General features: G+C 40.3%; 1 protein-coding gene across 2 annotated transcripts in view; it reads left to right on the top strand.

Moving 5' to 3' along the window:
• Positions 1 to 21,476, top strand: part of CCDC192 (coiled-coil domain containing 192) — a 227,998-nt gene that overhangs the window by 159,690 nt on the left and 46,832 nt on the right. For both annotated transcript variants that reach the window (XM_054488027.1, XM_054488026.1), the window contains exon 6: positions 3,406 to 3,538. In XM_054488027.1, the coding sequence (XP_054344002.1) occupies positions 3,406 to 3,538 (133 nt within the window). The remainder of the gene's footprint in view (positions 1 to 3,405; positions 3,539 to 21,476) is intronic.

Here is a 21,476-nt window from a genome sequence, read left to right on the forward strand (position 1 = left end):
GTTCTTTCTGGAGAAAAGAAAAAAATAGATGAAGATGTTGAACTATTTTTAAATCTATCCGAGTAATCAAAAGGTCTCAAAAGAAACGTTAGACAGCCAATCTAAGTCTTTTATCCAATTTTTAATTTAAATTTAATTTTCTCCTCCCTTATAGCTAAATAATAAAGTGATATTTTTATTCACATTATCCTTGAATTCTAAGAGGCGCACAGGCTTTCTTAGCCTTCTTGTCTAGCTTCTCACAAATACCAGAATTATCTTTAAAGTATACCAACTGTACCAACCCTGGAGGCTTTGAGGGCTGAGATGTCCATTTACTCATGTGCTGTGCCCCTTGGGGAGCTGGAGAAAGCCAGAAGTGGAAAGAGTTGAGGGAAACCCAACTTCCAGTGACCTCGCAACCTAAGTCCCACAGGTCACCAAGGGCCTGCCTGAAGATGTCCATCCAGTCCCTCCTTGATCTTTCCCAGAGCAGGAGGTCTTTGCCAGGATGCATCCTATCCTGTTCTGGATGCAGCTCTGATTGTTGGAGGGTTCTTTCTCATGTTGTGCCAACATCTGCCTCCTCATGGTTTCTACCCATTGTTCTTCATGTTATCTTGAGAACAACATTGTTTGACTCAGCTTCCTCTCCTTTTGAATAGTCTCTTAGGTAACTAAAGTCAACCGCCATGACTGCCCTGTATACCGTAATGTCTTCTCCAAACTAAATAGTCTCAATGTCTTTCTCAGATTATAAGGTAAATATACAAATATATAATAGTAAGAAGAGACAGAACATATAATCACCATAAAAGACAGACAGCAAAGTGGTCTGGTAATTGAATATTTTTTTAAAAAGAGTTAAAATTTGTACCTAGAAAGGTGAAATTCTTAACTGATATTGAGAACCCCTGGGTCTGTCCACTGAGTTCCTGCATTCTATCCATCAAATTATTCCATCAAAATGAAAATGTAGCTTGGTAAGACTTTTTCTTAGTGACAGACACCATGCCAGCTCCTAGTGACTGTTCATTAAGTCTCACCTCACTGCATTTATTTTTTCTTGTGTTTATTTACTGTCAATGCATACTTTGAGAAAAGTTTCTGGAAAAATACATATCTGCATGTGAATAGTTGTGCCGTGATTTGAGAATCTGAATACCATTTATTAAGAATTAAAGGAGGGGCAATGTAAGGAAGATAAATCTTCAGTTCTTTCTCCCCCTAATATCTTATAATGAAAAATTGCAAACATACAAAAAAGTTGAAGTAATTATATAGTAAACACCCATGTAACTCAAAAACTAGATTCTACAGTGAATATTTTACTATCTTCAATTTATCACATTATCTATTGTTTCTCTATCAAACTGTCTTATTTATGCATTTCAGTGCAACTTGCTCTCATCAGCACACCTAGTCCTTAACATTTCAGCATACATATCATTGTTAGTTCTTTTTGGACACTTTCTAGCACTCCCTTCACAATCTCTCTTGCCTCATTTTCCGTCATTCTCTCCACTTTCTCAATTTTCATTTCTGTGCCGTTCCTCCTACTCTATATCTCCAAAGTTCTAAATTGTAAACAGAAAGTGTAGAAATTTGAGCATGGAACAGTATTGAAGTGGAAAAGGTCAATGGTGACCATCCAGGACCTCACAAGGTGCTGTCACCACAGGCCTGGGATAGATGAGATCCTCATGAACAAGTTGACCCAAACCAACTCACAAGAGACAGAGGTATATATTAAAATGCCAACTTAATAATTGAAAAACACAGCTGTCCAGCTGTCAAATACCCAGACATATTTCTCGGTCAGCTTGGTCTTTCCTGAACTAATCTACATGACTGGCCAAATTATGAAGGCTTTTAGGGAATAGAGGCTCAGAAGAAGGGAATTCGTTAGAAGGTCTTCATGACTTGGAGGCAGAGGCTTTATCAGCCTTCGTGTTTCAACAGCTGGCCAGCATCGTGTCTGACACCCAGAGGATGCATTCTAATAATTAGTGCCACCTCTTTACAAGTACTGCCATGAAAACCAGGCCTCTGTGTTGTGACTCAGGGTAACTCTCACCTGGATTGTGCTGGCTGAACCTTGCCTAATTCTACCCTTTAACTCCTCTTAAAGAAGTTCCATGACTACCATTCTCCTTCGAGTAACACATTTCTTTTAGCCGTGTTTATGCCATGAACTAAGCTTTAGTGAAGTCCTGATCTTCCTGTTTGGGATCTAGAAGATAACCTGATCTGGGTGACCTCCCAAAGGTTTAGATCTCATAAATCATCCGGATGATGTATGTAGTTGTACTGGCAACAAAGCAAAAAGTGAAATGAGATGTCTTTGAAATGAGAGGCCTGTTTCTGTTTAAGACCATTTTTGATAAATTGATTTTACTGGTGTTACTCTCAAAGAGGAGAGTGGTTCCCTACTGCCTGAGTATAGTGCCTTCAGAGGCCAGGGAAGAACATGATCTTACCTAGTGAGCAGAAACCATCCCTTCCCTATCTCAAGATTTATGTCTGATAAGAAATGTTAGTAGATTATTTTCCCGGCTTCCTAATTACCAGCCCACAAAGACTTGGCAAGGTGAGCTCTTCAATGGAAAGGTAGCTATACAAAAGCAACACGAAAGTGCAAATGCAACACCTTTCACAACAGACACCTTCTCCAAAGTTGCAGATAAATCCAATTTTAATGAATCAAATCTACTCTGAAACCCTAAAAGGAACTTTCGAGTCATGAAGTCTTGAGGTGAATCCTTTGGTTATGTAACAAGTTCCTAATGCATTTCTCCCAAAGATTTAGATCTCATAAGTCAAATTATTTTAGAGCAAGTCATTCCTGTTCACTACTACTTAAAAACCATTCTTATGCTTAACGCTTTCTTACCCTTGACACTTTCCCCGTATGGATCCCATACTAAATATCAGAAAACACCAGCATTTGGTGGTCGCATCAGACACTTTAGAGTGTATTTGAAAGCAAACCATTATAGTGTTGAGGAGGAAATGACTTAGAATCAAGGCTCTATTTCACATGAGTCTACTTACAGATGGGAAAAAAAATCTGATACTAGTAGGCATTTGTACCTCGGTGGCAAATGCCAACTGGCAGTAGAGTTCTTCTAATTGCCTCTATTATAAGCTACAGGGTTCTGACCCAGATAAAAACTCTTCAAGAGTGTAAAAGATACTATGATGTAGAGAGTGGGCTTTTTTTGTTGAGGGTTCAAACACTCTGACAGGAGCACATACACTGTTTCACAAACCTCAAACAGGACTAAATCTAGATAAACAGGGAGTGTTTCATCTAAGCAGGCTTCAAAGGCAGTGTTTGTTCAGACGTCATTCATTCCTTTTATTTCTTTGATGCGTCTGTCCCTAGTGATGGTAACTCTTATTTATTTATTTATTTTTTTTAAGAAACTAAAGCATGAAAAGAAAGTGAAAAAGCTACAAACTGATTTGGCAACAGCTAAGCAAGAGGCTGCCATCACAGTTCTGGAACTCAATGAGAAGATAAAGACTCTATATGAAGGAAAGCCAGCCCCTAGAGGTCAGTATCACCACGTGACAGATCCACACTGGCCCATCATCTGGGTGATGTATGTAGTTGTATTGGCAACGAAGCAAAAAAAACGAGGCCACAGGCCTGGTCTGACCTCTGTGTGGCACCAATAGAGACAGCACATGAACTACTAACTCCGGGCTGGATTCACTTTCACCTTGAGAGGGGCAGGGAATGAATAAGCGGTTTGCTCATTAAGGGAAAGTCTGTGAGGCTGAAGAACTAGACTGAAATAGATCTGAGAAGTGTCACTGGACAAGCTGGGTGGTAGTAGGGGGAGGGCAGGGCGTAAGAAGGAAGGCCGGCGCCTGCAGGGACTGAGCTCTGGAGTGAGACAGAGCTGTCTGAAAGCACAGGCTGACAGACTAGGGCACGGGGAAGAGAAGAGAATCTTTTTTTTTTTTTTTTTTTTTAACCAATAGGCAAATGAACCAGAAACAAGCAGAGAAGGCTGGCTGGAGATGAAATCTGGGTAGTTCAGAAAATTGTTAATAGCCACATTGGTTCTGACTTTTTAAAAAAAGACTTCTCCAGCTAATAAATTATAAACACACCATTATGCAACAAACAAGCAAACAACAAACAAAAAAACCCCAAATCTCAGACTGTTATTTTAGCAAGAATACTAGTTAACATTTAATACAGTACTATGGGCCAGGTATTTTGCTAAGCATTCCATCTCTATTTAATTCTAAGAATAACCTCTAAGGTAAGTGCATTTAAGAATTCCCTAAGAATAATCAGAGGCTTAGAGATGTTCATTACCTTGCCACTACACAAGCAATACTTGGAGAGTCAGCCTCTAGAGCAGCCGCTGACCGTACCCTAGTGTGCCTTTCCCAGCTTTGGGAGACTCAGGGCATTCCCTCTGCTATGTCACAGAATCAAACTTCATTCCTGCCTGGTGAATCTCTTGCAATGCTGTGGTTCCCTGGGAAAAAATGTCTTCCTTTGATGTGTGCCACTCTTGCAAAGCCAGGAACATGCCATTGTTCTTACTCTGGCTTTCTTTATTACTCATAAGTAATTGTGGAAAAAGAGGAGCAATGCGGAATCAAATGGAGGAGGAGGAAGCAGGTGATGTGGTGGTTTCAGAAAGGGGGACACTCCCAGCACCCTGACTATATGGTAAAGCTTTTCATATGAATTTGATTTTCATTTTCAATTTTGTATAGTGCTTTCCCAGGATTCAAATGCCATGTAACATTGTGAACTTGAAACACAGTTTTTTCTTTCAATAAAACAACATAAAGGCAGTTTGTAAATTTGCTTTTACCACCATGAAACCTAAAAGAATAAAATCCATTACAGAATATTATCCATTTAAAAGTCCTTATTCTGAGGCATTAGCCAGATTTTCCACTGGTTTCATTAGAAGAAACTGACAATGATTGTAGAGCACATTGGAGAAAGTTCCCCAGCTCGCTTAAGAGAAGCTTTCAACTTTTCAATTGCATTTTAAACCCGGTGCAAAAAAAATTATATATATATATATAATCGCAAAGTCTCTAATTCTTATTAGTTTCATTTTTTTCAACATTATTTACTGTCTAATGACAATTTTGTCTCTTGGATATTTTGATAGGGCAAAATTTAAATAATACTGAGGGACTAGGACTCTAATGGCTTGGGAGAGGGAAGAAAACATTAAATCTTACCCTTTTTTTGCCCGTTATTCTCTTTATTTTTGTGTGTGTTTTTTTTTAAACCACCTGTAGAGAAAAACATTGGTATTTATGAACAGATGCAAATTTAAAATTTAAATAAAGCCAGTCATTGTAAGATCCATTATGGATCAAAACAGTGATTTTCTTTTGGAGCTACATGTTGCTTCTCTTATTTAGTGGGGACACTAAGTCAGTCAACTGACATGTAGCACTAAGATCCTAAATCAAATATTTGCACATTCTTGCTCTTTCACAGGCCCCTTGCAGCCTCACCCACGTTCAATAGTCCGGGAGATGGTCAAGGCCATGGTGGTCCCAGAATAATATTAACTGGCATTCTCAGAAAGCTTGGTCACCTTGGCCTCTGAATTCACTTCACAATAAAGTCTGAAAAGATGTCCAGTAACTTTAACACACAATGACCCCTATTTAATCACAGGACAATTAGGGCCGGCCCACCCCCACACACACATATTTCTGGACCTAGAACACCACTGCTCCCTTGATTATCTTGTAAAATGTTTGTTTTGTGTTCTCAGACCTCTGTTTGCAAATGAAAGATGCTCCAGTCTTAACAGCTTAAGGAGAAAGGGTGATTTACCGGCACATGTAAACAAACCAAGAGAGAGCATTGCACTAGCCTTACAGTCAGATGGATTCCAATCTAAAGTACCATCAGGAAACTCTGTGTCACTCATCTCTGCTTCTCTCTGCATTGAGACTTGATTCTCTCAGGCTAGATTTCAGAAGAGAATGGAAATATGGCCACAAGCAGCTATGGGCTGCCCTCCTTATCATATAATCTCCAGGGAAGAAAGAAAGCATTTTTCCACTAGCTCTAGTTGGAAAGTGCAAGAAAGAACTCAGTCCTAGCTTAGGCTGGGTACCCATCTGTGGATATGAACCAATCTTTGTGGCCAGGGCTGAGGAAATAAGGTTGGACAAACTGTGGTCATGTCCCCACCACTGGGTGGCAGGGTAGAGGGAGTAAACGTGGGGAAGGAGAATGCTTCAGCTGGCAGCTCCCACCAAAAGCACAGAGCTGGATTAGGAGAAATCCACTTTCTTAAAGGAATATCTCACTACTGGAAAGGAGTGATAGGCAAAACCAATATCTCCTAGCCAGGCGTGGTGAAGCATCCCTGTAATCCCAGCTACTTGGGAGGCTGAGGCATGAGAATTGCTAGAACCTGGGAGGCAGAGGTTGCAGTGAGCTGAGATCGTGCCACTGCACTCCAGTCTTGGTGAAAGAGCAAGACTCTGTCTCAAACAATAAAATGAAAATAAATTTAAAAAAAAACAAAACATGTCCAATACACCTTCAGCTAGTGGTCAAGTTAAAATATAATATAGGCTGGGCACGGTGGCTCACACCTGTAATCCCAGCACTTTGGGAGGCCAAGGTGGATGGATCGCCTGAGGTCAGGAGTTCGAGACCAGCCTGGCTAACGTGGGGAAACCCCATCTCTACTAAAAATACAAAAACTAGATGGATATGGTGGTGGGCACCTGTAATCCCAGCTACAGGATTACAGAGGCTGAGGCAGGAGAATCACTTGAACCTGGGAGGCAGAGGTTGCAGTGAGCCGAGATTGCACCACTGCACTCCAGCCTGGGTGACAGAGCGAGACTCGATCTCAAAAAATAAAATAAAATATAGATACATACATATAGTGTAATACTTAATGAGCAACCCATACCATGGGTATTTGTACTTTAAAAGTCGATTCTTCTCAATGAACAAAAGACCTTCATGATCAATGAACAAAAGACCTTCATGATCTAAGAAATAAATCTCCAGTGGTATAATTTCAGACTCCATAATAAATATTTCAGACCCCATAATAAATACAGAGTGAACCACTTTGGAAAGGAGTCCCCTTCTAGCCTTCAGTAAGTGATACATGGTCACCTACTCAGAAGGCTTGCTTTGTTGTAACAATTATATGGCAAGAAGGGAAAAAAAGTGTTGATTCTAAGTGACATTTGTTACCTAGATTAATATTCAGCTATTTCTCTGTTATAGTTACAAACTGATGCTTACAGTTCTAACAAGCAGATTAATGAAATGTTTCCAAATCAATTAGAGCTCTTTTTCACCTCTGTGTGATTTTTCCCTGTTTGGTTCATTTTCTAAGCAGTCTATAGGTCGTTCAGGTCTGCCATTCAGGTCTTCTGATCAGAGGGATCAGAGGGATGTTCCAGAATATTAGGAATATTTTTAGGCATATTCATATTCAAATTAATGATACAGTGTGCTACCAAACTTCTTTCTTTTTAAAAACATAAACACAGTAAATTATTTCATTCGCAGGGTGCTTAAATTACCTCCAAGGAAATAAACGATTTAAGTCGATGGAAAGTTCAGCTGAAAAGAAAAGCCCCTTTATTACAAAACTGGCACAGCAGGAAACTTACTTACAGCCTGAGTGTGTTTGTTGATTTTACTTTGTTCAAATAATCACAACCCAAGGCGGATTCCTTCCATCATTTCCACACCTGAAATGCTTACAGATCTATTTAGCAGAACTCAGTTAAACACCTATTGTATCCCTTCAAAGCTTGAGTCCACCTTTTGGTATACTTCAGTATGCAGGAACCTAAGGTTAAATTTTAAAACAATCCTTGTGGCCGGTCGTGGTGGCTCACACCTGTAATCCCAGCACTTTGGGAGGCCGAGGCGGGCAGATCATCTGAGGTCAGGAGTTCAAGACCAGCCCGGCCAACATGGTGAAACCCCATCTCCACTAAAAATACAAAAATTAACTGGGTGTGGTGGTGGGCGCCTGTAATCCCAGCTACTCGGGAGGCTGAGGCAGGAGAATTGCTTGAACCTGGGAGGCGGAGTTTGCAATGAGCCGAGACCACACTATTGCACTCCAGCCTGGATGACAGAGAGAAATTCCATCTATCACACACACACAAAAACCAACAACCATCCTTGTTTCCTTTGGCTTAAAAGGACAGTTACTTTGCAAAAGACCTTATTGACTGTGTCCTGTTGTTGCTGCATGAGTATTTACTCGATCTGATGAAAATGCCTGCCTTTGACCAGAATATCAGGAACTTGGTTTATAGATTTCAAGCTAGCATACTTAAGGGAATGCATCCTTCTGAACTTTTTTTTTTCTTTTTTTTTTTTCCTCTCTGAATACACACAGCTACCAAATAAGGTGTCTAGCCTACACATGCATGTCCCCATTATCCCAATGAATGTCCTGGCAACTCTAAAGTTATCTCTTTGTTCCACTCCCATTAAGGAGGTACTCCCCAGGTAATGCTGGTACATCCCAGGGTAGACTTATCCAAGACTCAACGTCTGAATCGAGCCAGCTACACTTTTGAGGGGAAGCCTGTAATAGGATTGACATTTTAGTGATTTTTCAGTGACACATAACTTTTTAAACACTAGACAACTTATCCCATTTATTATAAGTATCAGACTATTGCTGTCCTACATTCTTGAGAAAGTCCGGAAATACATTTCTTTGCCAACACCCCAGAGCCAATTCTCGTTAATATTTTAAAGTGTATCTTTTATCATGATGCCCACCCCTAGGCACTCAGCTCAAACCTTCTCTCTCTTGCAATATTCTTTTTACCTCTCCACCTGCAAACTTCCTCAGGATCAAAGTTCCTATGGCAACTAGGTGTTAGGAAAAGGGGGATTTGGAGGTTATAAAAATGTTCTGGAATTAGATATAGCAATAGTTGCACGGTATTTTTAATATAGTAAAGCCACTGAACTGTACACTTTAAAATGGTTAATGTGGTGAATTTTGTTATGTGAACTTTATCTCCATTAGAAAATAAAAAAACAGTGATTAAAGCAATCCTCACTAACACTGACTAACAACCCTGTCAAGTGGAAGTGTATTTTAAAGAACGTGCTTTGGGCCTAAATAAAATCTTGAGTTGGCAGCATTCCAAGCATTTAGACAGAGGTCATGTTAATATTTATTGGAATAAGACTAGGCTTGAATAGTTGTCCACTTGTGTGTAGGTCTGTTGAACAATGTCACCTTTTCCTCTTCTAATTTCTGCCAGCCTAGCTCTTTCAAAGCTGTTATTCCCCAGACTAGCAACCAATTATTTGACCAAGAGTTCTACAGGTAACCTTCTTTCACCACTGAAAACAGATATTTGTTTTACCAGTCTACCTAGGGTTTTCTAAGAAAGTAACTAGTCTGGTCTTGGAATTTCGCTGTTTCACATGCTGGGACTTCGTCAAAAACCACTGCTCACCATCATCAGACTTTATGGAGCTCAGGTTGATATGTAGTCAAAAGCACAAACAGTGTTTTTGCACTCTCTGCTCCCTACTCTCTATTATGTCCAACGGTGCTATTGCCCTGACAGAAAATGACGAGAACTTATGAAAACAAAAGGCAGAGATGTCTCCTCCAAGGAATCATTATCCCACCATTTGCAGGAAGGAATTTACTTTTACGGCACTACCACTGAATTTTCAGATACAGAAGCTACACCAAGATGGGATATTTTACATTTAGACCAACACACACCAGCAATTAACAGCAGGAAAAAATAAGAAAGCATAGGAGTGATCAGTTAAAGGTGTACTTTTTAAATATGATAAATTCCTAAGGAGTTTTGATATTTGCCTAAAGAAATAGCTTATATTTAACTAAAAAGTTAAATGTTAAAAAATCTATAGGTCTCATTCAGAGATTGCTTGTTAGTTATCTCTTCCTTTGTCCACTGAAAGTATTTTCCTGAAATAGAGCCACTATATCCCTAAACCAAAATCTTCTTCCTGATTTCAGAAGTTCCCGCAAGGATAAGCATCTGTTTCAGGAGTCCCTGCAGAGCTTAGAGATTTATTACACAGAAGATCCCAGGAAATGTTACTTCTTCCATCTGGAGGCTGTGGCCTAATTCAATATGTACAAATTTAGTGTGATTGTGATTTTCAAAATGTCATTTTAGAGACCTATAGGCTTAAATAGCACTCAAGTTAAAAACTAAGCATTGATCAGGACTTTGTTGGTTGCAAGTGACAGAAACCAAAATGAAACCAGTTGAAGCAGGAAAGGGATGTATGAGCCACTCAGGCTGGTAAGGAGGCTGAACGGCAGGCTTTCTAGACTGCTCCCATGGCCCCTCCTTGCCTATTGACCCCACGTGGACTACTGCAGGCACAGAAAGGGAAAGGGTCCCTTGGCTGTCCAGGCTTAACAGTCTATAGTGAACATTTGTTGTTTCTACTCAGAACCACTTCCCCCTTCTTTCAGTAACAGAGGCATGATTTCTGTTACTGAAAGAAGAGTCCGAGGCAGGCGGATCACAAGGTCAAGAGATTGAGACCATCCTAGCTAACACAGTGAAACCGTGTCTCTACTAAAAATACAAAAAAATTAGCCAGGCGTGGTGGCGGGCACCTGTAGTCCCAGCTACTCAGGAGGCTGAGGCAGGAGAATGGCGTGAACCTGGAAGGTGGAGCTTGCAGCGAGCCAAGATCGCGCCACTGCACTCCAGCCTGGGCGACAGAGCAAGACTCCGTCTCAAAAAAAAAAAAAAAAAAGGAAGAGGGAAGAGACTGCCTTTCAAAAAAAAAATACAGAAAGTTATCTTATATCATTAACATAAATTCTTTTTTTTCCTTAGGTAGTTAGCACTGGCTTATAGTACTTGCAATCAAGGAACATTAATTCATACCCAACTTCAGGTAACAGAGCTTCCTTCTCACAGTCTACAAAGAAATCTCAGAGAAGGAATTTGATTTCCCTGCTCATATCACTTTCTTACTCCTTAGATCAATTACTGCAGCCAAGGCAATGGGATATTATCCTGGACCACACCTGAGTCATGTGCCAGAGGTAAAGGGCTAGGGAGTGTTATCAGATAAAAGAAGATGGGGAAGCTTTCTGGATAGAAGACAAAATACACCTCTCACTGTGCCCTCTAACCTGTTTTAGTTAAACCTTATAAACTTGGAGAAGAGAACCATCCACTGTTTTATCTTGTCAGGAAAGTACAAAATTTCTCTTCTTTTTTCTCCCTATCATTTTTACACTACTTATTTAGGTCCTTCCTTTGCGAGAGGTCTGGAAATCTATTTATTTTGTAATTAACAAAGGGCAAAAAGATCTACCCTGAAATTTTTGGTTGGGGTCCAGTGTTTTCTAACTACACCAGCTGTGGGAATTCAATGATGTCAAAGTCCCCTCCCTCCTTTGTTTATAAGACTAATTTTGGAATTATACCATTATCAGGAAATGGTGTTCCCTTCCTTCTGTCCATTCCTTAGGAATGGTACTTTTTGTTGGTTTGTTTAAAAAGAAAAGTCTTCTTGCCTCTGTATCCAGAGAGGTTGGATGAAGGGCAAGCACCAGCTAAATGTCAGACAAAGCACGAGGGAGTTGGAGCTTGATCAATTTCAAAGGTTTCATTCTTAGCTACAGAGACTGCTCTGATTACCTGAAGGACATGTACTGCTTGGGAATGCTGCTAAATAGCTCAGACTGGAGCTGGGGAGGAAGATACTTCCTTCCAGGATATTTGCAGAACAGTCTTGGGCACTCCTTTGTCAAACATCAGCAGATGGACATCAATTTGTCAACATAAGCTGAATTGGAGACTTTGGGGTTGCAAACAATTGGCAGCCAGCTGTCAATAGTGGAGCAGCTGTCCCTGGTATCAACCACTTGTTGACAAAGTAGAAAAAGTGAATGGTGTTCTCTCCTGTAGCTCCCCAGAAACCTCACTACTATTTTATTTAGTAACTCAGTGTTTCCGGATAGGAGGTTAAGGATAGAGATTAGCTACATTAGTCATATGAATACATTTGGAGGAAAGAGTAGATACTTCTAGGGAGCTTGAGCTTATCAAATCAAATTTAGAAAGGATGCACAAAACCAAATCCTGCTGGACAAGCAGGAGACTTCTGTTTGAAGGCACAGGATTTATTTCTGGCCAGTGGGATAATGTTATATGTATCTAATATGTATATTAGACATGTACCTCTGTGCATTATGGTAATCTATGTGCATATGGTAATTTACTATGGTATTCTAAAGATACACTGGCTTGGACCAGATTACCCTACTATGCCTCTAAATTCCTCAATTAAATAAAGCCATAATTTGATATTTGCCAAAGAACATATGATTAAAAAGAAGAAATGTAAGAGGAACAGCATTCATTGTTCCTTAGTTGCCTCGTATGCAGTTGGATCCCAGAAAAAGTGTATTATTAACTCAGGCAAGCATAAGAAACAGGTCTGGCAAGACTGAAAATGTTACTGCTCTTCTGCACATGCTTTTCTTAATCCCAGAAACTGTGGCTATAAATGTCCCCGACTCCGCAATTTTCCACTAAGACCTGGAAGTCCTGCCATGCCAAGCTATCATCTGAATCTGGGCACACCAATAGAGCATCTGCTCCATAAAGATGGTCAAGACATGTTCCACGGGCTACTTTTTTCCCTGGCTTTCCTGGTAAATAAGGAAGGAGCCCCATTCCTATTCTAGAGAACTTTGAATAGAACTTGGCAAACAAAGGAAGGAGGAGCCCTCAGTCACAGACTGAACTTGTATTATTATACAGTTGACCCTTGAACAGCATAGGTTTGAATTGTGCTGGTCCACTTATACCCAGATTTCCTTCTGCCTCTGCCACTCCTGAGATGGCAAGACCACCCCTCCTCTTCCTCGTCCTCCTCAGATGCTGAGGATGAAGATCTTGGATCCATTTTTCTACTTAATGGATACTAAATATGTTTTCTCTTCCTTGTAATTTTCTGAATAACATTTTCTTTTCTCTAGATTACTGTGTTATAAGAATACAGTATATGTACATATAACACATAAAATTTGTGTTAAACAGCTGTTTATGTTATCAGTAAAGCTTCTAGTCAACAGCAGGCTGTTAGTAGTTCAGTTCAGTTTTGGGGTGTCAAAAGTTATATGTGAATTTTTAACTGTGCAGGAGGTCAGCAACCTTAACCCCTGTGTTGTTCAAGGGTCAACTGTAAATTGATTGATTGTAACTCAAAAAGGTAGTTTGCTGAGGCCAAGGAAATGAAAGGATGCAAAGAGAGATGGCAAGATAAATACATGTATGCTTCAGGAATGAAAGAAAGCAAGAATTGTTACCAGTCCTCAAAGGCAGAACAAGTACTTACAAGACAGATCAAGGGGATAAAACTTAGCTCTATAGAATCTCTACGTTATAATCTATATTACCTTAACTCTTAAAAAGGCTGGGTATGGTGGCTTACACCTATAATCCCAGCACTTTGGGAGGCAGGCTGATCACTTGAGGTAGGGAGTTTGAGACCAGCCTGGCCAATAGGGGGAAACCTTATCTCTACCAAAAAATACAAAATTTAACTGGGTGTGGTGGTGCATGCCTGTAATCCCAGCTACTCTGGAGGCTGAGGCATGAGGATCACTTGAATCCGGGAGACGGAGGTGGCAGTGAGCCGAGATCGCGCCACTGCACTCCAGCCTGGGTGACAGAGAGAGAGTCTGTCTCAAAAAAAAAAAAAATCCCCAAATGTATAAGGCAATAGGATGGCAAAATTCTTTATCACACTAGGCTGTCTATAATGGGATTCTGACTTCAGGGAAATGTGTCATCCTCTAAGTTGACTCACAATACATCAACCTATTTGAAAAACAATGCCTTCCAGTCCCTTTGTCTCAGCTGACCAGAACAATTTTGATGGCTCTTCAGAGTAAATAGGTTTTTGTAACTTTGGATGAGTGCCAAAACCTCTGGAAAATTTCTGACAAAATGTAGTTAATTTTCAATATGCTTTTATTTCATTGTTGTAAGGTTTTGCCACAACCAGACATTATTCATTTTCATTTTAAATTATGTATAACATTAATTAATTCATAATTTTTATTTACTTTTTTTTTTTTTTTTGAGACGGAGTTTTGCTCTGTCATCCAGGCTGGAGTGCAGTGGCACGATCTCAGCTCACTGCAAGCTCCACCTCCTGGGTTCATGCCATTCTCCTGCCTCAGCCTCCCAAGTAGCTGGGACTACAGGCGCCCGCCACCATGCCGGCTAATTTTTTGTATATTTAGTAGAGACAGGCCTTCACCATGTTGGCCAGGATGGTCTTGATCTCTTGACCTCGTGATCCACCCGCCTCGGCCTCCCAAAGTGCTGGGATTACAGGTGCGAGCCACTGCACCCTGCCTTATTTACTATTTTTTAAAGATTAGCAAGCTTTCAACATGAGAACTCCTTTAAAATACATATTATTAATTTTCAATTTTTAATACCTTATATATGTATTGTGATCATATTGTTAGATCTAAAAGTCAGGACAGCTGGGTGCAGTGGCTCCCACCTGTAATCCCAGCACATTGGGAGGCCAAGGTGCATAGATCACTTGATGTCAGGAATTCGAGACCAGCCTGGCCAACATGGTGAAACCCCGCCTCTACCAAAAATACAAAAATTAGCCAGGCATGGTGGTTGGTGCATGTAGTCCCAGCTACTCGGGAGGCTGAGGCAGGAGAATCACTTGAACCTGGGAGACAGTGGTTGCAGTGAGCCGAGATCGCGCCACTGCACTCCAGCCTTGACAACAAAGTGAGACTCTGGCTCAAAAAGAAAAAGTGAGGACATCTCTTGACATAAATTCTGATGTATAAATTTACATTCATACTCAAAGATATTTGAAATCAGGACCATGCTCCTGAATACTAGATCTAGTATCACTATACTTCTAATTCAAATAGGATTGCATGAGAAAATGGAAATGTCACGTTTATTGAACTGTTCTTATTTATGGATGTTAACCACTAAGTGTCACGTAGTCATAGAAGCAAAAGTTAGAACTGAACATACTAACTTTTAATAGAATGTACTTAGCTCCACAAATCTAAGAGATTGTCAAAGAAATTGAGGGAAATACACAGCTGACTACTCTGAATGTGAGAATCAGTGCTTAGTTTTATTAATTGTAGCAGAAGACAGTATTTAAACCAGACCTTATATAATCCATCTATCTTGATGCTATAAACAAAATTTCCAGATACAAGGGGCTAATCTTTTCTTTTTCATAGCCATAACTTTTCCTTGTAAGTCCCGAGAGAGTCAATAATTGAATTTCAGAAAAGATGACCTTCTTTTGAGGTTGTTTTTGATCTGAAGCCAAAGGGAGGTAATTTATTTAGCAGAAGCTGTGGATTCTAAACAAAGATACATATGTGGAAATAATGGCAAACAAAATAAATTACCTTAATTTATTCATCAATAAAGCAGTATCAAGATGGTAAGAATTCACATCAGAATAAATGCTCATGGGAATGGAAACTGGTTTGAAGTTTTCTTTTTCCCTTTTTCATGAGCACATGCTGCTGAATGCTTTTATTTCTATTATATAAAAAAGCTTTCATCCTTTGAAAACATTCCTGAAGAAAACTGATAGATCTACAAGTCTTCTGTTGCCTCAATTATATCAGCTTTCCTTTTGGTTAATCTAAGGCAATAAATAAGTAAATACTCTTATCCCTTTTAAATGACTGATTTATCATGCATATTTCTTTTTCTTTCCTTTTCTTTTCTTTCTTTCTTTTTTTTTTTTTTTTTTTTTTGAGACAGAGTCTTGCACTGTTCCCCAGGCTGGAGTGCAATGGCACCATCTCAGCTCACTGCAAACTCTGCCTCCCAGGTTCAAGCAATTCTCCTGCCTCAGCCTCCCCAGTAGCTGGGCTTACAGGAGCTCACCACCACACCCTGCTAATTTTTGAATTTTTAGTAGAGACAGGGTTTCACCATGTTGGCCAGGCTGGTCTCCAACTCCTGACCTCAAATGATCTGCCCCTTGGCCTCCCAAAATGCTGCGATTACAGGTGTGACCCACCACGCCGGGCCCATATGTCTATTTCTGTCTTGGTTAAATTTTATTTATATTATTCCTGGATTTATTACATGCATCCATTATAGTAAACACTCTTTTAAAATTAAGTGCTTATGAAAATTAAGCAAGAGTGAAAAAAATCTTGATTGAACTTCGAATCAAGGAAGGGGAAAACAAAATAAATCAATATACTAAAGAATTAAAATCCACATGAAATAAGCAAAATCCAAACCTAACTGAAATGTAAGGCCAGTGGCAGTGGATCACCCCTGTAATCCCCGCACTTTGGGAGACCGATGTGGGCAGATCACCTGAGGCCAGGAGCTCGAGACCAGCCTGACCAACATGGTGAAACCCCATCTCTACTAAAAATACAAAATTAGCCAGGCATGGTGGTACGTGCCTGTAATCCCAGCTACTTGGGAGGCTGAGGCAAGTGGAGGTTGCGGTGAGCTGAGATCGCGCCGTTGCACTCCAGCCTGAGTAAAAAGAGTGAAACTCTGTCTCAAAGAAAAAAAAAAAAAAGAAATGTGATAGTAGTAGCTCCAGCCATTATGGAACTACAGGGAATTCTCCCTCAAGTCATCACTCTGCTCCATACCTGCAGGCGTCACATTATTTCCTCTTTCTAGATTGTCCTAACCCTTACTCCCACCCCATCTGCTTTGTCTTCAGATCTTTCTTAAAGGAAGTCTTTTGTGACTGTCTCCATCACCACTACCACCTCCCACCCTTTTCCTGGCCTTCTCATGAGTTATACACCCATAAACCTTGTGCATATGACAATCAGAATATCTATTATAGATATCTTTTTGCTTTGCTTTTCATTTTTTATCAATGTACTGTAGGTTTCTTGAAGAGAAACAAAGATGATGTCTTATTTCTCTTTGTATTCATGGCCTATCTCAGTACCTGATGCTTGATAGTCATAAGATGTTGGCTAGATGGATATTGAATAAACCTTAATGGAATGTGTCTTTGTGTACTATTGTTTAATATGTTTATTAATTGTGAAGTGACAAAGAGAATTTGCTTATGAAGTGAAAACATGTAAAGGGACCTGAGTGGCAGATTTACCAGGGAATAGATTGTATTTTCAGATTGCCAGTGATATTCATGGGATCCCTAGACAGCTGCCGGCTCCCAGGTTTAAGAATATTATCAAATCCTGAGATTGGTTTGGAAGATTGAAACCGCTTTTCCAAAGATTATGACAGCCAGAGAAATCTAGTGTGGTTGACTCCATCTTGCTTTTAGCCTCATAGGCTGGCATTCTTGCTCATTCCTGGATGTAGGCCAAGCTAATCATGGCCTGCAGGCTGCATGCAGCAGCCCAGGATGGTTTTGAATGTGGCCCAATACAAGTTCATAAACTTTCTTAAAACTATGATACTTTTTTGCAATTTTCTTTTTCTTTTCTTTTTCTTTTTTTTTTTTTTTTGGCTAATCAGCTATTGCTAGTGTTAGTGTATTTTATGTGTGGCCCAAGACAATTCTTCCAGTGTGGCCCAAGGAAGCCAAAAGATTGGACACTTCTGGTTTAACTTGAAAGCAAGGATGATAATAGCCCCTCCCTAGAACTGATCCCTTCCTCATTCCTGGACTGAAACCATCTTTGTAAGACTAATGAAAGACCACAAGATTAGGATTATGTGAGGGACCTGCCTTTCTATAATCTCTTGCCGCTCAGGAGTCATGTGACTAGAAGTCACAAGACTTGTGACTATCCCAGTTGCCCCTGTAGATAACATCACTATTATAAAACCTATGATTGGCCTTTTGAGATGTTTTACAGGTTTTTGCATTCTGGCAACCAACTAACCCCACCTGGATGCATGATTCATGACTCAACTGGTCCTGTGACCCCCACCTAGAGGCAGACTCAGCACACAAGGACCACTTTCCATACCCCTTTGATTTTACCCCCAACCAATCAGCAGCATCTATTCTCTAGCCCCACTGCCTACCAAATTATCCATAAAAACCCTAGCCTCTGAGTTCCTGGGAAGGCTGATTTGAGTAATAACTCTTCTGTGTGGCTAGCCTAGCACTAATTAAACTCTTTCTTTACTGAAATACCACAGTCTCAGTGAATTGGCTTTGTGCGGTGGGCAGAAAGAACTCATCAGGTGACCACATTATTAGACTGATTTTGACTTATCTTTAACTGTGTTATGTTATGACTTTTCATTTCACTAGCTCAACTCATATATAGATGGCACATGTATTTAGAGGGCTTGTAATCTAGAGCTCAGTGTTCAAATCAGAGCTTTGTCACTAAGTTGGCCAATCCTGTAAAACTGAACTGAACATTAATTCCAAAGTCCTTTCTATTCTACCCTTTTTTTTTTTTTTTTTTTGAGACAGAGTTTCGCTCTTGTCGCCCAGGCTGGAGTGCAGTGGCATGCTCTCGGCCCACTGCAGCTTCCGCCTCTTGGGTTCAAGTGATTCTCCTGCCTCAGCCTCCCAAGTAGCTGGGATTACAGGTATCCACCACCACACCAAGCTAATTTTTGTATTTTTAGCAGAGCGAGGTTTTACCATGTTGGCCAGGCTGGTCTTGAACTCCTGACCTCAGGTGATCCACTCACCTCAGCCTCCCAAAGTGCTAGGATTACAGGCATGAGCCACCATGCCCAACCTCTATTCTACTCTTTAAATTGGTTGGCCTCCCTACCCCAGTTGGCACACTGGGCCAGCACCTGGCCCCTGTATTGACATGCCTATCCCTTCAGCCACTTTGAACCTGTCCATTCTGCACACCTCTTTCTGAACTCTTCCTGACCTCCTCTGGCCATGCCACTGGTCAACAGTTTTATAATTTTTTTTTTTTGGATCCAATATTCAAGGTAACTTTTCTGGTTCTTACTGCAGTCCTTAACTAATCAATATGTCCCTTGATGGACGTTTGCTTCCAGCTGTTTTAGGTAATACCCTGCCCAATTCTGGTCTAGGCCTTAGCATTGTCTCCTATGTGGTCTGACATTCCCACCAAATTGATCTGGATCTCACAGATAGGAAGATCTCTTGTCCATGTATGGTGGCTCACACTTGTAATCCCAGCACTGTGGGAGGCCAAGCTGGAGGATGGCTAGAGCTCAAGAATTTGAGACCAGACTAGGCAGGATAGTGAGACCCCATTTCTACAAAAATTAAAAAAAAAATAGCTGGGTGTGGTGGTGCATGCTTGTAGTTTCAGCTACTCAGGAGGCTGAAATGGGAGAATCACTTGAGCCTGGGTGGTCCAGGCTACAGTGAGATGTGATTTTGTGACTTTCCCAGTTGCTCCTGTAGATAAGCATCACTATTGTAAAACCTAAGATTGGTGTTTTGAGATGCCACTACACTCCAGCCTGGGCAACAGAATGACAGTGAGAGACCCTGTATTAAAAAAAAAAAAAAGGCTTAGGAATTTAACCTTCATTGGTCTGGCTCAAGTCCACTGTTGCTTACCTTCATCTAGCCGTCTAGAGCTTTGTTATCTAATCTCTAGTCCTTCGCAGATAGTCTCATAATTTCTTTTCTTTAACCAACTCAGTGCTTTACACTTAAAACAGGTTAATTATGTAGGAAGACAGCTTTGGGAACATCATTTTCATAGTCAAAAATTCTTTCACGGATTCCCATTGCCTGTGAAATAAAATTTATATATTTTAGCCTGACATTCAGGGCCCTCTATGAACTGGCCTCAACATTTATTTCTAGATTTATTTCTTAAAACTTTCTTTCTTATACTCATATTCCCTGTCTCCATCATTTGCCCGACAAAACATCTGGTGGAAGTTATCTATCTCTGTTCTCCACTGCTACCTGGTTGATTTCACTTTGTTTGCATGGTTATAGATCTCAGATGAACATATAATTTTGCTCAGCAAAGCAGCCATGATTTTTTCCCCATAGATTGCTTTCTCACTATTCTGTACCCTCACACTTCTCTTCAAACTTCTCTCTTCATCCCCTATATGTACACCCAGGAAAATGGCCTCACTTGTTTGTTTGTTTTGAGACAGAGTCTTGCTCTGTCGCCCAGGCTGGAGTGTAGTGGCGCGATCTCGGCTCACTGCAACCTCAGCATCCCGGGTTCAAGCAGTTCTCCTTGTCTCAGCCTCCAGAGTAGCTGGGATTACAGGTGCCTGCCACCACTCCTGGCTAAATTTTGTATTTTTTAGTAGAGACAGGGTTTTGCCATGTTGGCCGGGCTGGTCTTGAACTCCTGACCTCAGGTGATCTGCCTGCCTTGGCCTCCCAAACTGCTAGGATTACAGGTGTGCACCACTGTGCCCAGCCAAAGATGACCTTACTTATGACTCATTGAGAGCACACAAGCCATCCGTGAGGGATTCTTATCTTTTATCTTTCCACTACCAAATCTAAATTCTTGCTTCTTCACTTGTGTTCTCCTGATTGCTTTTTGTTAGAGTGGAAAAAGGTCCCTCCTCCCATTCAAGGTCTGTCGCTCCACCTGGTGCTCCAGACTCATCATTCTCATCTTTCCAGTGATGTACGTATTTGCCTCATCTCATGCATGCATCATATACTCCTCTTTACTAGCTCATTACTATCTGCATAGGAACACGTTGGTATTTCACATCTCTGTAAAAACTTCCTTTGATGCCTCATTTCTCAGTCTCTTTGTCCCACTCTCACCTTAGAATAAGGTCAACGTATTGAAAAGATTATCTCCACGCACTATCTTCACTTCTTTACCTCCCTCTCATTTGCTGTTTAATCCACCACATTCTGGTTCTTTCTACTCCATCTAGATGATGCTATTCAACTAACAGTGCTCTTATTTATGGCATTTACTATCTTTTAGCTTACCTAACAATTTTTGTCCATTTCTTCCCATTGGACCACAAGCTCTTCGAGGGTATATATTACGTCTTCAGCACATTTGTATCCTCCCACAGTACCCAGTACTGCTGCCTTGCATAAATACAGGCAGAAAACTTTGGGTTTTTATCAGAGTACTATTAACAGGAATGAAAATGAAAGATGTGCAAATTACTAAGTCTAAAAAAAGCCAAGAGGCCATAAAGAATGTTGGTTACAATAATTATCATTTAAAGATTGTTACATGCTTATGTCATAATCAAATTGTAAATTATCTGATGCTATCATATACTTGGAGCAGTGGACAAAGCCCTAAAATTAGAGACTAAACGTCATGGAAACACATGATTTCAAAAGAAAAGGTAGACAATCCTGAGACAATTAAGGTGCTGTTGTTTGTTGTTTTGTTACCATGTAATTCTGATTACATGAGAAAGATTAACTCCTGGATGGAACTAGCAGAACAGAAAAATACAGATGTAGTTATTTCTAAATTTATAGAGAAATTGGTTTAGTATCTCAGATGCTGACATTAGTTCAACTGTAGCATGGATTCAAAGTGCCTTTAAAAAATCTATGTGAA

The sequence above is a fragment of the Pongo pygmaeus genome, chromosome 4 (genome assembly GCF_028885625.2).
Source record: "Pongo pygmaeus isolate AG05252 chromosome 4, NHGRI_mPonPyg2-v2.0_pri, whole genome shotgun sequence".
Classification (NCBI taxonomy): Eukaryota; Metazoa; Chordata; class Mammalia; order Primates; family Hominidae; genus Pongo; species Pongo pygmaeus.